Genomic DNA, 14,553 nt, shown 5'->3' with positions numbered 1-14,553 from the left:
CAAGAGAACTTAGCCCCTGTGCCAAGCTTCCAGCTGCATTGACCAGAAAAGTAGATGAAATGTATATTTCTAGGAGTGGGTAGGATTAATCCTTATATTGGCTCAGAATTCCTAGGAAAGGGTGCAGGAGAGAAGCATAGCATGACCTTGAGAACAAATCTGCTAGAAAGACGGAGACATCACAGGTCCAAATTAAAATACACAACGAAAAGCATCCAAATGTGTTATTTGAGAAAGAAGTCCAAGAAAGGGATGATAACCACAGCTGAGCATCCTGAATCAATAGGTCAAGAAGGGTTAAAACTAGGGCAAGAATGAGTAAATGAGAAAGAGGAAAGTAAAGAGATGGAATCAGCTTTCCATCTATACCTGGGCCCTAGCTCATCAAAACAAAACTGTGCACCCATCAGTTGATGCACTGAGGTGAAGGAGAGCAATAAGAAACAGAAAATTCTAACTTCTGCCCTAAGACTCTGGAATGCTCTGTAACTTCAAATTTGCCATGTTACTGATTTATCTCTGTTGATGGAAGAGTGATGATGAGCTGCTGACTGAGGCTTTAAGACAGAGGTTGAGGGATCCTGCTGGCTTTAAGTCCTACAAAAATTTATTCATGCATACATTTTTTTTTTCCTGGGGAGAGGGTCCACCATCAATATCTCAAAGAGATTGGAAATCTCAAGAAGGCCTACCTTAGAAACAGTCTAGATAGAAGTGAATCCTGCTCTCTAGGATCTTACAGGGAAGTAGGGGAAAGAAACTGAATAATAGCCCACAGCGATTAAATTCTCATTGCACTGAGCTCATTCACATACTTTAGCTCATTTAGTCTTTACACATTTAGTCTTTACACAAAAACTCTAAGGCAGGCACTAACATTAATTCCATTTTACAGATGAGGACATGGAGAGTGGAGAGACTAACTTAAGTACTCAAATTCACAAAGCTAGAAAATGGTAAAGCTGGGAGTCAAATCCAAGTTGTTCTGATGCCAAAGCCCATATTTTGAACCATTAGAAAATACTGCTCCATGATAACCACAATAAAATGTGGCTAAGGCCAGGTGGAGTGGCTCATGCCTATAATCCCAGTGCTTTGGGAGACCAAGGTGGGAGGATTGCTTTGGGCCAGGAATTCAAGACCACAGTGGGTAATATAGCAAGTCCTCATCTTTAAAATAAAAAAAAAAAAATTGCCAGGCATGGTGGTGCATGCCTGTAGTCCTAGCTACTGAGTAAGCTGAGGCAGGAGGATCATTTGAGCACAGGAGTTTAAGGATACAGTGAGCTATGACTGCAACACTGCACTTCAGCCTGAGTGACAGAGTAAGAGCCTGTCTCAAAAAAAAAAAAAGAAAAGAAAACAAATTTCAAATTTGTGGTTAGAAATTCAGCAGAAGTGGAAGTGGGCTGGGCATGGTGGCTTACACCTGTAATCCCAGCACTTTGGGAGGCTGAGGCAGGTGGATCACCTGAGGTCAGGAGTTTGAGACAAGACTGGCCAACATGGTGAAACCCATCTCTACTAAAAATACTAAAATTAGGCAGGCGTAGTGGTGCACGCCTGCAATCCCAGTTACTTGGGAGGCTGAGGTGGGAGAATCGCTTGAACCCGGGAAGCGGAGGCTGTAATGAATCAAGATCATACCACTGTACTTTAGCCTGGGCAACAGAGCGAGACTGTCTCAAAGGAAAAAAAAAATTTCAGCAGAAATACATTCGAAAAAGCAATTTCTCTAGGGACCCAAGGAAAGCTGAAGACAGAAAATAATATCTTAACTGGACCTTGAATGTTGAACGAAGAAAAAGTTCAGCAGGAGTACTGGAGTGGAAGAAAAGGATGAACAGAGGCTTATGGTGAGAGAAAGGAGGGGCTCCTGAGGATCTGAGGTCACTAAGGCTGTTCTGAGTGAAAAGATTCAAGGGATGAGGGTCATGAAATTGGGAGGCCAGGTTACTAAATGGGCTGTCCACTGGAACGATGAATCTCCCCAGATAATGGCCAAAAGTAGAGAAGGCAACAAAAATCAAAATAATGGGGTCACAGAAGAAAGTGTATTTTATATTTCAACAGTTGATTATCATTAATTCAGCTCAGTAGTGATTTCATATACAGACTGAGGATAGTGCATAGAACCCCTCTTTTTGCCTGTCTCTTTTATATATTATATTGTTATATAAAATTTTAATTTTTAAAAAGAAAGTCTGTAGCTAAATGTAGTTTGAGAAATGGACTATGTAACTACCATCTCTAATTGCATATTATCTAAGACAAGGCAAGGGATGTAACTGATACACTCTTAAAATCCAAAAATTTTAGTGGTTTTCAGACAAGTATCTGGCAAATTCACTGGGCCCAAATCCTTTCTCTAGCCTTCTGTGACATGCAGATAGTTACAGGGGTTTTGGGGTAGAAGGACTACACTGATTCTTTTTTTTTTTGAAACAGAGTCTCATTCTGTTGCCCAGGCTGGAGTGCAGTGGCACGATCTCAGCTCACTGCAAGCTCTGCCTCCCGGGTTCACACCATTCTCCCGCCTCAGCCTCCCAAGTAGCTGGGACTACAGGTGCCTGCCACCACACCCGGCTAATTTTTTTGTATTTTTTAGTAGAGACGGGGTTTCACCGTGTTAGCCAGGATGGTCTCGATCTCCTGATCTCCTGATCTGCCCGCCTTGGCCTCCCAAAGTGCTGGGATTACAGGCGTGAGCCATCACACCCGGCCTACTGATTCTTAATTCTATCAGATTGTGTCCCTAATATTTTATAAGTTACAGGACCCTCTTCAGAAAAATTAAAAAGTTTTAATGACTTTAAACACTTTCCACAGGGCCCCAGAAGGAAAAATCCAACCCTAGGTAGGATGAAAAAACAAAAATCAAAAATAACCCTGCCAAGGAAGCAAGATGTTTTGGCTTTGCCTGATGCTGAGTTCCTGATGTAGGAGGGGAGTGAATGCAGGTGCGTGAGTATGTGGGTTTGTGTTTAGAAGGCCACCTGTCTGCCTGGTGATCCAAGCTATGAAGAAAAAACAACACATATTTTTGGAGGCTGCAGGTGGAACAGGGCAAGAATGGTTAAACACAAAGTGGAAGAAGGGCCAGGCAAGAGGGCTTCTTTGAGAACCAACAGTGTCTTAGTTTGACACGGTGTCTTTGGCTGCAGAAGGAAAAAGAACTTAATGGACAATAGATGAGCTTTGAGTCTACAGGCATTCATTTGTTCATTCATTCCTCACACAGGGATTCATTTGTTCATTTATTATTCATTCATTTACCACTTGAGCAGCTACTCTGTGTCGATGCTTACTGTAATCAGGACATGAATATGATGTGATTCCTGTCCTCAATGGACTTACAAAGCAAGGAGGTATGGAGTAAAAGTGACAACTCCTGGTGAGTAGTTCAGTACAACAAAACATTTAATAAGTGTCTATTAATTGCTAATGTACACTGAGTGATCACTGTTATTAATCTAAACTCTCAGAACTCAGTGAATTTGGTTTTCACATCACCACTACATAGCTGAGAAGACCAAAGACTGAATAGAGCAAAGGGCTCACTCAAGGTCACATAGCCAGTAACGAAGCCAGGATTCAAATCCCGGTATCTCTCATAGCTTAGGTTACTACCACAGTCCTCAGTGGGAACTATATTTCAGGCACTATGCTAGGTGCTGAAATTGCAAAGCCGTGTGAGATGTGATCTCTGCCAAGGATTTTGAGGAACTCAAAGTCCAATGGTTCACGTGAATATGTTAAGAGAAAATGACAATCCATTAGGACCATTGCAAAGAGAAGTATAGAGGTAGCCCAGAGAGACTGAATACTCTATTTGGGGTAAGGAAGGCTTTTCAGAGAGGGTGTGTAATCCCCTAGAATAGTTGCCAATCCCTGGCTCAGTGAGGAGTGTTTGCTAGAGCACTGCCTGAAATAGCAACATGTGGATATGTTCTCATGTTATCTAATTCACATCTTCTGTTAAGGGTTTTATATAAATGTCTCCTTTAATCCTCCAAACAAAGCAAAGGTAGTATTATTTTCTTTTGGTAGATAATAACATACAGGATCAGAGATGCAAAAAGCTGCTCAGGGACTCTCAGGAAGTGGCTGTGGTAAGAACTACACCCAGATCTCACTCTGAAGACCAGGCTCTGTGCAGACCTAAACCTGAGAAAAATGAAACCAGGTGGAACCTAGAGTAACAGGCCACTGGGCAGTTTCTCTTCTTATGGGAAATTTGTGGAAGTCTCACGACTTTCTGGAAGCTGCTTAACATACACTAATCGAGTTATCTCTTGTATTTGTCTTTCTGGCTAAGGGAAAGGTGGTGAAGGAACAAACAGTGAGAGGCAAGGATTTTCAGAGTACAGAGGTACTCTAGGGAGTGTGCATTCATCAGAGAGGCAGGTCTACTAGGGGAAGCCTGGAAGGCAGGAAGATCTCAGAGCAGGGAGGGGTGTGTGGTATTCAGTATTACCTCCGAGAGGCTTGGGCAAGTGGGATCAACTTTCCAATACATAAACTACTCTGTCCTCTAATTCTGTTCAATCATCTTTTTTGGTAGATAAGAACACTGAATCTCTGAGGCAAGGAAATGTATCAAAAGTCTCACAGGTAGGAAGAGGAGCTCAGATTCCAACTGCAGCCACCTGTCTCTATACAATAGCCTGAGGTTTTTACTTCTTACCTCTCTTAGGCTTTTGAAAATGTTGAAAATAGCTCATGGAAAAGTCATCATTACCATCAGTTGGTTCTAGGACTCTGAGAGAACAGCGGGTTGGGAGCCACTACATGCCATTCAGGCAGCCCAGATATTTTGCAAGCAAAATTTCTAGTGCATTTCCTTAATGATTATTTTGGAGTCAGAAATACAAGGACTTTCTTAATTCTACCAGGGATTTTCATAAATTCCTTCTACAGATAGAGTCATTCATATATATTTTATTTTATTTTATTTTTTTATTTTATTTTATTTTATTTTATTTTATTTTATTTATTTTATTTTATTTTATTTTATTTGAGACGGAGTTTGGCTCTGTCACCCAGGCTAGAGTGCAGTGGCGCGATCTCGGCTCACTGCAACCTCCGCCTCCAGGGTTCAAGCGATTTTCCTGCCTCAGCCTCCCGAGTAGCTGGGATTACAGGCACGCCTCACCATGCCCGGTTAATGTTTTGTATTTTTATTAGAGACGGGGTTCACCATGCTGGCCAGGCTGATCTCGAACTCCTGACCTCATGATCTGCTCGCCTTGGCCTCCCGAAGTACTGGAATTACAGGCCTGAGCCACTGCCCCGGCCTTCATGTATTTATTAAATGTTCCTAAAGCAGCCGCGTTGCACCTGGCTTTCATATACCAGGCCATGGGCTTGCATCTGGTAATACAAAGACCCCAGGACATTCAAAGAAGTAATAGGGAAGAAGTGCTATTAGCAGAGGAATGATAGCACAAAGGCAGGAGTGATCTGCTGTTGCTGTTCAGAGTGAAGTCCAGAAAGTCCCCCTGAGAACACAAAGCTTGAAGTAAAGTTGGAATGCTGGGGGAAGGCTGCAGAGAGAGTGGGGAGGGGTAAAACAAACAAACACAAAAAGATTTCAGTAGGGCTGGACCAGAAGGAGGTAGATTAGACACATAGGCTGGAGAGGGGACCTTCAGGCAGCCTGCCTGTGTATCTCAGGCAAAGGAGCTTGGATTTTTTTTTTTTTTCTGGAGCTATTAAGCATGGAGATGGTGTGGCCAGAATCATTAATAAATTCACAAAAACCAAGGCAGCAAATGGAGCATGTTTCCTTACGTATCTAAACCTGTTAGGGGCAAGTGTGGCAATTCAGGCACAAATTGAATTGTAGAGAATGGTGTCATGGGGGCTAGACCAATTGAAACACGAAGAGCAGACCAATGTTTCAGTGACAAGGGGGCCTGATGAGGTGCAAAGGCCTCAGGGAGAAAAACTGCTGTTTCCCTGAGCAGTACAACACAGAATAGGATCCCTAGACTTCGGTTTTTGAAAACGGGCCTGCATCTGGATATGTTTTTTCATTAAAACTAACATGCATAGGTTTCAGAAGCCATATTTAGGTGGGGGGTAGTGGTTTCAAGATCCTGGAAGAGTGGGTTATAGAAATGGACATTGATCAGAAAGAAGTTACACTAAACGAAAAGGGAGAAGGGGCAGGCAAGGATGAGAATCTACCAGAAAGACTCCCAACTTGGAGAATACAGAATCTCAGGTTTGGAAGGGACATCCAGAGCTCTCCTGTCCATCTCCCTATGCAATGTGTGAATCGCCCTGGTAATCTTTCTGACAAGTGGTCTGCAAGTCTTGTTTGCATAGCTCCAAGAATGATGAGCTCACTCTCTGAGGTGCCAGCTGGTCTACCTCTGAGCAGCTCTGACTGTGGGAAGGTCAGCCTCACTTTGAGCTGGAATTGACTTTCTTATAGTGCCACCCACTGGTCTTGGTTCCAGGACTTGGCTGACACAGAACAAGGTAATCCCTTTTCCATACAGTGGCCTTTGGAGTCCCATTTCATATCTATGTATTCTTTTATCCAGGCCAAACATTTCTGTGTCCTTCAGCTGCTCCTCATCGGATGGAGTTTCACATCCCCTTGTTAATCTTATCGTGAAACATGCAGGTGTGCCTTTATGTCTCTCACAGTGTGGGGTCCAGAACAGACAACAGTGTTCCAGGTAGAACGATTTTAGCCTCACAACAGCTGTCAGGGACAGAGCTGACATTGTTGAGGGTCTACCTGACTTTAAAGCACCTTCTTTGTCCACACATTGTTGAGATGAATGAGGTCAATAGTGACAGCTAGTCCCTTGGCTGTGGCAAAGTCCCATGTGCCCCCTGCTCAAGAGCCTTCACCGGCTCCCCAGAGCTGCCTGAATTATGTATAGAAGTTGCCTTCTGCATGCCAGTTGTAGGTCCTAAATATGAGTTCTGGGCACTTCAGTGGTTTGGAGCAGTACCACACAGCTGGGAATTTTTGGTTCTGTCCCAGATTCCCAGGAGTCCCACCAGCACATGGGGTCCAGATCCACTGGACCTTGTTGTCCTTAATGTGGTAGGCCTCTTGGGTTCTCCACAAGCCCACTGCACATGACCTTTTCCAAAATTTTCACCCTTTGGCTGAACTTTTGTATACCCCAAAGGCCCTGGCCAGCCCTTCTCCTACTGTCCCTTTGAAACTTCTCAACCACTTTCAAATTAGATGGGCAGTTCTCTTTCCACAACAGAAACACTATCCTCCACTTGAGCAGGTCACCGAGCTCCTCTGAGCTTCACTACTATCAGCTCTGCCTCTTACTCAGGTTATTCTGAGGATGGAGTGAGAAAATGGATATTAGATACACAACACTATTAGATACCATAATACTGTGATGTGTTAGAAGAATTACTTCTTCTAAACCATGACCCCACATCTAAACATCTTCTAAACCATGGCTTCTTCTAAACCATGACTTTTGCCCTAAAACACCTACGACCTTGAGGCCCTTAAACAGAGTAGTTCACGTGATTCAACTCACTCCCACTCATGGGACCAGACCTTCATCCAGACTGGCACCTTTTCCTCAGTGCTACCATTTCTGCCTCATGTCTCCTTCCTCTGGCCCACTGAAGATTCCCCAGCATGCAGTCTGCAGCAGAAACATGTGGGGCCATGACACTCATTCCAGGAGAAGGGTTTCCTTCCACAGGCTGTAGACAGCCTCAGTGTGAATCCAGGTCACGGAAACCTGGCAGTAGAGAGGAGATGTACTTACACTTACAGGTTGACTTTTTGGCACATCATAAACACCTTCCTTCTTTTGGCTGGTGGGAACCTATGGAAAAATTAAATTCAGCACAGTCAAAACACTCTGGTACTCCAATTTTAAAGAACAAAGCAACCAGACTTCAACTGCAAGCTGGCTAAGGGTACCTGAGAATGGCCCCCAGGACAAGCCCATGGGAACCTGCTCTAATTGTGAAAGTATCAGGCCAGGCTCCCTCCCTTAGGAGCATCAGATGGGGACAGGGAGTGGGCATCATTTAACAAAGGTTTATAGGTGGTCTCTGCCATTGGGCTCCTCGCAGAATCAAAGACTAGAAACCTACATAGACTTCAGAAGTCATGCGGTAAAAAAAAAAATCCTCATTTCCTTAGACAAAAATGAGGCCTAGGGAGGTGCTATACTGTTCCTGAAGTGATTAGAAACAGTTTGTAGCTGAGCTTAAACTGTTCAATGCTGAGTCTGAGATCTAGGCTATTTAAAATATAGCAAATATCAAGATCCTAGCACAAAGCACAGCTTCTACTGGGATCATATACAAGTCATTTGATAATTATGGAAGGTTTTCATTGAAGAAAAAGGCCCACGAGTGGTATGGAAAGTGTGGGCCTAGTATGCAGAAGATCTTGAGGGCGTTTAACATTAATCTGCATCTTCCTCCCTTCCCTTACTCATCCATCTGGTCTCACTGTGTTATGAGCTAACTGTGACAGCCTGAGCAGGTCACTGAGCTCCTCCGAGCTTCACTACTATCAGCTCTGCCTCTTACTCAGGTTATTCTGAGGACCAAGTGAGAAAATGGATATTAGATACACAACACTATTACATACCATAATACTGTAATGTGTTAGAAGAATTACTTTAGTTACTGACACATCATATAAATATATAGAACACATCTTATGATACTAACGATAGTGGATATGTTGACTACTTTTCAAATGAGTCAACCAAGGGTTTTCACTGAAAGATTCCAGATTGGAAGCACTCATTAGTTGTTCCTTTCCCAGCAACTGTCACAGCTTAGCTCACACCCCCATTGCAGGACCCAGCCAGCAGTGGTTTTATAATGGTCTGACAACATGCCTTTCTTTCCATCATATTGGGAGCTCCTTAAGAGCAGGCATAGTGTCTAACACCCAGTAGGCTCTCAGTAAATGTCTGCTGAGACATATGGTAAACGTATGATAGAGGAATGTGGGGAATAGTGAAGGAAAAGTATCTTTTAGGCTTGAGCTAGCTAACTACACCATTGTTCTATAAGAAGTAAGAATTTGAGCTTATTCCTTAGGTCCCTTTGACATTTTTCATCTCATTTAACTTAAAATCTTTTGCAATAACTCTAAGAAATTGGTAGTATCATCTCTACTTTAAATAGGAGAAAGTGAGGCTCAGAGATGTTAGGGACTTTGCCCAAATCGTCAAAGCTGGTAAGTGACCAGGTTCAAACCCAGCTCTTTCTGGTGGCCAAACAAGAGATCTATTATTAATAATGTCAGCTAACATGGACTGGGTGCTTCCTATGTGCCAGGCGCTGTTCTAAACATTTGTGTCTTACATACATTCTCATGCAATCCTCAAGACAAGTCTTTCAGGTAAGAACTCAGTTGGCCCCATGTTGCGGAGGAGAAAAATATCTCTGGCAGTAGAGATATTTGCCCTAGAACACCTGTGACCTTGAGGCCCTTGGACAGGGTAGTTTGCGCGATTCAACTCACTCCATGAGTGCAGTCTGTGAATGGGGAAGCCAAAAGCTTGAGCCCAGGGAGTTTGCCATTTGACTGCTACACTATTCAGACAGCTGTTTCAAGTGGGCCTTTTCTTTGACATCACATCCTACGTTCCCAGAAGCTCATCTACACTCTTGCAGAAAACAGGACTGAGTGAGCATGGCTGTGTCGGTGGTACACTTCCAGAGCTGATCTTGCAAGCTTCACTGTGCAAGTAGCCAGCGAAGAATGTCATTTCTTTGCTCCTGATAACTGAGCTCCATCTAAAAGAAATCCTCTAAGAATGCCTACAGAGTCCTTGTTAATGAGGGCCAATAAATTACCAGCCCTCACTTTTGTTTTTACTAGTTCAACCTTTACTGAGCAAAATGAAGAACATTCTGTTGCCTGTAATTCACTGCTCACTATGGGCACTTAGCACAGTTGAACCGCAGCTGCCTCTCAATTATCCCTAAAAACGGAGAAGAAGCGGTGGAATGGATAAACCCAAACTGTGCATAATTGAAAACGCTTTTCTACTTGGCTCTCCCATGGGTGAGATATCAATCTGCCTGTTTGTCCTTTAAGATTTATCTCAGCTGGGATATCTTCTTGGAAGCCTCACCTGATTCTCTAGGCCTTGTTTGGAGCCTTCCCCTGAATTCTTGTAACCTCTGGTGCATTCTTTCATTAAAAAATAAAAATTGCTAAGTACATATTATGTGTCATGCATCACGCGTTCCCTGGGACAATGATGGTGAACATGATGGATATGGCCCGTGATTTAACAGAGCTCCTTGTCTTATTGGGGGAAATGGAAAAGTAATCAGACTACTGAAAAAGAGTGTAAAGTGTGCTTTATCTTATCATGAGAATTATTGCACCACATTGTAACTGTTCCAGGATCTATAAGCTTGCTGAGGGCAGGTTGGGATATTTTATTATCCTTGTATCCACAGCTATAAATATTGGTGAAACAAGAAATGCCTAATTGCCAAGCATTCAGCCCATGAGTGCTAAGGTGCATGGTCCTGGCTCTCATCTCTGCTTAGCTGTACCATTCTGTTTACACAAAAGGCTTCAGTAACACAATGTTTTAGAGACATAAAAGTTTCAGACCAAAAGGAATCAGAAGACTGGTAGTTCCAAATCCTGGGTCTGCCACAGGCTGCGACTCAGACAGTCACTTTGCTCTCTGAACTTCAGTTGCTCCATCTGCCCATTGTGAGCATCTAAGGGGGCTGTACATAAACTTCTGAGGGTGGGGGCCGTGCCATGGTCACCATCCCATCCCCGTGCCAGACGCATGTGATTTCCCATGTGTCCAGTCATTTATTTGTTCTATAAATAATCATTTTTTTGTGTAAGTGAATAGATGTTAAATTACTCTAAAAACAGCACATTCTATACTGTACATACAGAAAACACTTTTACTTTTATTTTGGCAGCATGCTAATTAATAGTGTGGAGAGGCAGTTCCAGGCTTCGTTGGGTAACATTTCCTGGAGACTCATCATTTAAAAATAACGATACTTAACACGGATTGGATGGTTAACAGTGGTTTTTGAATGAATGAACTTGGAAAATGACCATGTGGAAAGCTGAAATCTTGCTTATATAGGAAGCCTGTTCAGGTATTGAAGAACACTAGATTTAGAATCGGAGGTTCTGACCTTGTATTCAGCACCTCAATTGGGGGAACTTGATTTTCCTATGTTCAAAATGATAGTCATTGTAGCTGTTTTTCCTATGTCACCATTATTGGAAGGATCAAAATTAAGTGATGTGTAAAAATGTTTTGTATTGGGAGGCTGATAACTTCAATACAGCCAATAACTTTTTCTGAGGCATGCAAAGCAAAAGGCAATTATTATTATTAATATAGCTGGGAAACCAAAACTATTAGAAAAATCTCGAAAAAAGAGGTTACATTTACTCAAAAGCCTCTGCATCTCTTTTGTTGGAGTTATAAATAGGAAAGTGAAGCACGCTTGAGGATTTCTGCTAGGCTCTCCAACAACATGTGGTGAGCAAGTTATGTTCTATTTCACTTAAAACATGATCATAAGACATCTTCAACAGCATCTGAAACTGACAACATGCAAGGAAGGAGGGGAAACTCACGTTTACACAGAACCTACTATGAACCAACTGCTCTCCTCCTCGTTTTACGTTTTCACATAACTGCTAGGAGCAGAGAATATATTATCCCCATTTCATAGCCCAGGAAATTGAGATACAAAAATTATGTTCTCCACTCAAGTTCACAAAAGAGTTAAAGGTCTCCAGGACTGTCTGCCTCACTCCAGAAAGCAAGGAGGTGAATAAAAGCTGACACCACTGGCTGGGCCAAGCTGAAGTATTATCAAACACTGCAATTCAGGAGAAATAGCTATGGAACACTTACAAGCCCTTAAAAAAAAAAAAAAAAAAAAAAAAAAAAGAATGAGGCTCCTAATAGCAGCCCCTTAAAAGCCCAGCCTTATCTTCAGGCCCAAGAGCTTATCTCTTATTAAGTAAATTGAGCCCCAGCAGACTGGCAGAGCAGGAGAAAAGAATGACCAAAGGCCTTTCCAATAGAAGGAGATAAAATATTCATTCCCTTAAATGGTAGCTTCCTGTTAATGATGGACAGATGGGAAGATCTGGAGGTCAGAGCTGTTAAAACAAGTGTGATTTTTAGATAGTGACTTGAAAGGGACTTAGAATCTAATTGTGAAACTCAGAATCAGGGGATTCTGAGCTGAGAGCAGCCTTAGGATTTATTTCTTTATTTACAGAGGTCAGAGGGACCTGCAGTGGGGGTTCTACCTATTGCTAGTTCTGGGACCCTGGGCAAGTTACCTTATCACTGTGAGCCTCACTTTCCTTATCTGTAAGGTAGGAATAATGATTCAAGCCACATGGGGTTGTTGTGAGAGATAAGATATTGCACTCAAACCCCATTCACAGAGTTGGCCCACCATCAGCGCATGTGCACACGCAAATTTTCCCACCTCCACCGAGTCTTATTATCCTGTAAAACAAGCTAACGTGCTTCTCTAAAAAAAATCAAAGTCCTATGGTAAAGCAGTAATTGCAAAAAACAGAAAAGGGTCTTGCCTGAGAGAGCCCTGTATTTTACTTGCTCATTTTACAGATGGGTAAACTGAAGCCCAGAGGAAAAAAAATATACTTGACAGTTAAATTAATGGCTGAGTTGGTACTTGTACTAAAATACTGAATCCACACAGCCAGACTCCACATTTTGTGACCCATGATGACACCTCTTCTCTCCATTCTACACATGAGCTTGTGAGTTAGGGAAAAATTGTTCGCCTATTTTATCAAGGGAGAAACTGACTCTGAGAAGGTAAGTGCCTTGCCCACAACCACTTAGCCAAAGGTAGTTGGTAAGAGCCTGGACTACAACCCAGCTTTCCACCAGCTAGAGCAGGTCTTTCCAGTACACTAGGATGTCTCCCTCCCCACCCCGCCCCCACTGCAATCCTACAAGGCGCAGTGGGAGCCCTGCCAACTATAGCTAAGTCTGGATTCAGAAACCTGTAATACTGCAAAGCTTCCTTTTATTTAAAAGGGGCCCTCTCTTCCTAGGATGATTGGTTAATGGTTTTTTCCTCCTCATATTCAGATACTGTTAAGCTTGTATACACTTTAAAATCTGACACTCAGGACAAATGCAACTTTTCTTATTAAAGATACTTGGTAAGCCATGACTTTCAAAAAAATCTCAAAGCACAACCTCATATTTGAATGGAATCCAGATAGATTCAGTGGAGAGAAAATATTATTCAACAAGGCTGATAACTTTAAACCAAGTTGTTGGTAGAACTAACATTATATTTTAGTCATTTAGAATTCTATGCATTTGATAGAAATTGAAAATATGTTTTACTTTTATTACACAAGTAATACACACCCAAGGCAGAATAGGCCACACAACTAACAAAATTAAAATCACTTATTAAATACATTAAATTTTTTTCTGCTCCTATAATGTTTCTGTTTCAAATTGGGACTACAATACTAATGAGTGAAAAGTTGCAGGTCATCATATCTATTTGATGTGCTGCTATACTGCAATTACACAGACACTTTGGTGGAAGACCATGGCAGAAGGAGCCAGAGCTTCGCCTTCACACCCATGCCTGGGTTTGAATCTTGGCTCTAAACAGTTGTACAACCCAGACAAAGCTACTCGGCTTCTCTCTCTGAGTCTCACCCTATAAAAACAGAATTAAAATATCTAGTTTATAACATCTTTGTGATAATTAAATGAGTTTAAAAAGTTCAGTTTTCTTTGCACAATTAAAAATAAGGGTAAAGCCTTTAGCTGTACTTTCATTCAGTTAATATTCTTAATGTTGTTTTCACATAGCATTTGAAATTAAATTTGTGCTTTATTTTCAGTAGCGGAGGTGGCTTTTTAAGAAATTTGATGAGCACATTCTTCTGAGAAATAAAGGACCCTAATTGTATAACGGACACCAGCTCTCCAATGTATTACTTTAGTAAAATGGAACATTTTATTTTTGCTTCTACTTAAAATAGTTAAGATCCATTCAAAAGTAAAACACTGTACCTAACTAGCTATTAAACATCAACAACAAGGCATGAAAACTACTGGTAAATTGCTGGGGAACTAGAAGCCATTTCACTCAAAGGTATTTTAACAAGCCAGGAATGACCAACAGAACCCTTGGTTCTTTAGACTATCAGTATATTTATGCATGTACTAGTAGTGGTGCAATGGTAAGAGAGGCAAGCAATTTTATACCTGATAAATGTTTTCTTCCGTTTCGGGATCACGGATTGGCTCATGTCCAGCCTCAAACACAATGTACTATTACAGGAGCAGCCAGAAAGGAAAGGTCAGAGGTGAAAAAGAAGAAAGGAAAAACAAGCATTTGGAAATTAAGATACAAATCACAGTGAGCATTAAAGAAGCAGGCACAAGAGAAAACACCTTAAAGACACAACCGAATTATTGAAATAAAATGTACCTTGTACGTTCCTGCCTTTCATAAGGAAAACTGCAGAGGTCTGCTGGTCAGTATTTCAACAGT

At 41.9% G+C, this 14,553-nt stretch overlaps 1 protein-coding gene across 19 annotated transcripts in view; it reads right to left on the bottom strand.

The window, feature by feature from the left end:
* The window catches only part of DAB1 (DAB adaptor protein 1), a 1,275,060-nt gene that overhangs the window by 65,324 nt on the left and 1,195,183 nt on the right, over positions 1–14,553 (bottom strand). For 14 of the 19 annotated variants that reach the window (XM_054534040.2, XM_054534037.2, XM_054534022.2 and 11 more), the window contains 2 exons: positions 14,265–14,330; positions 7,770–7,829 (listed from right to left, as the gene is read on the bottom strand). In XM_054534040.2, coding sequence (XP_054390015.1) covers positions 7,770–7,829; positions 14,265–14,330 — 126 coding nt within the window. The remainder of the gene's footprint in view (positions 1–7,769; positions 7,830–14,264; positions 14,331–14,553) is intronic. The other 5 variants (XM_054534100.2, XM_054534109.2, XM_024233402.3 and 2 more) reach the window with 3 other exon arrangements.

This window comes from Pongo abelii, chromosome 1, assembly GCF_028885655.2.
Source record: "Pongo abelii isolate AG06213 chromosome 1, NHGRI_mPonAbe1-v2.0_pri, whole genome shotgun sequence".
Taxonomy (NCBI): Eukaryota; Metazoa; Chordata; class Mammalia; order Primates; family Hominidae; genus Pongo; species Pongo abelii.
The sequence above is the reverse complement of the archived record's forward strand: the minus strand, read 5'-3'. Positions and strand labels throughout refer to the sequence as shown.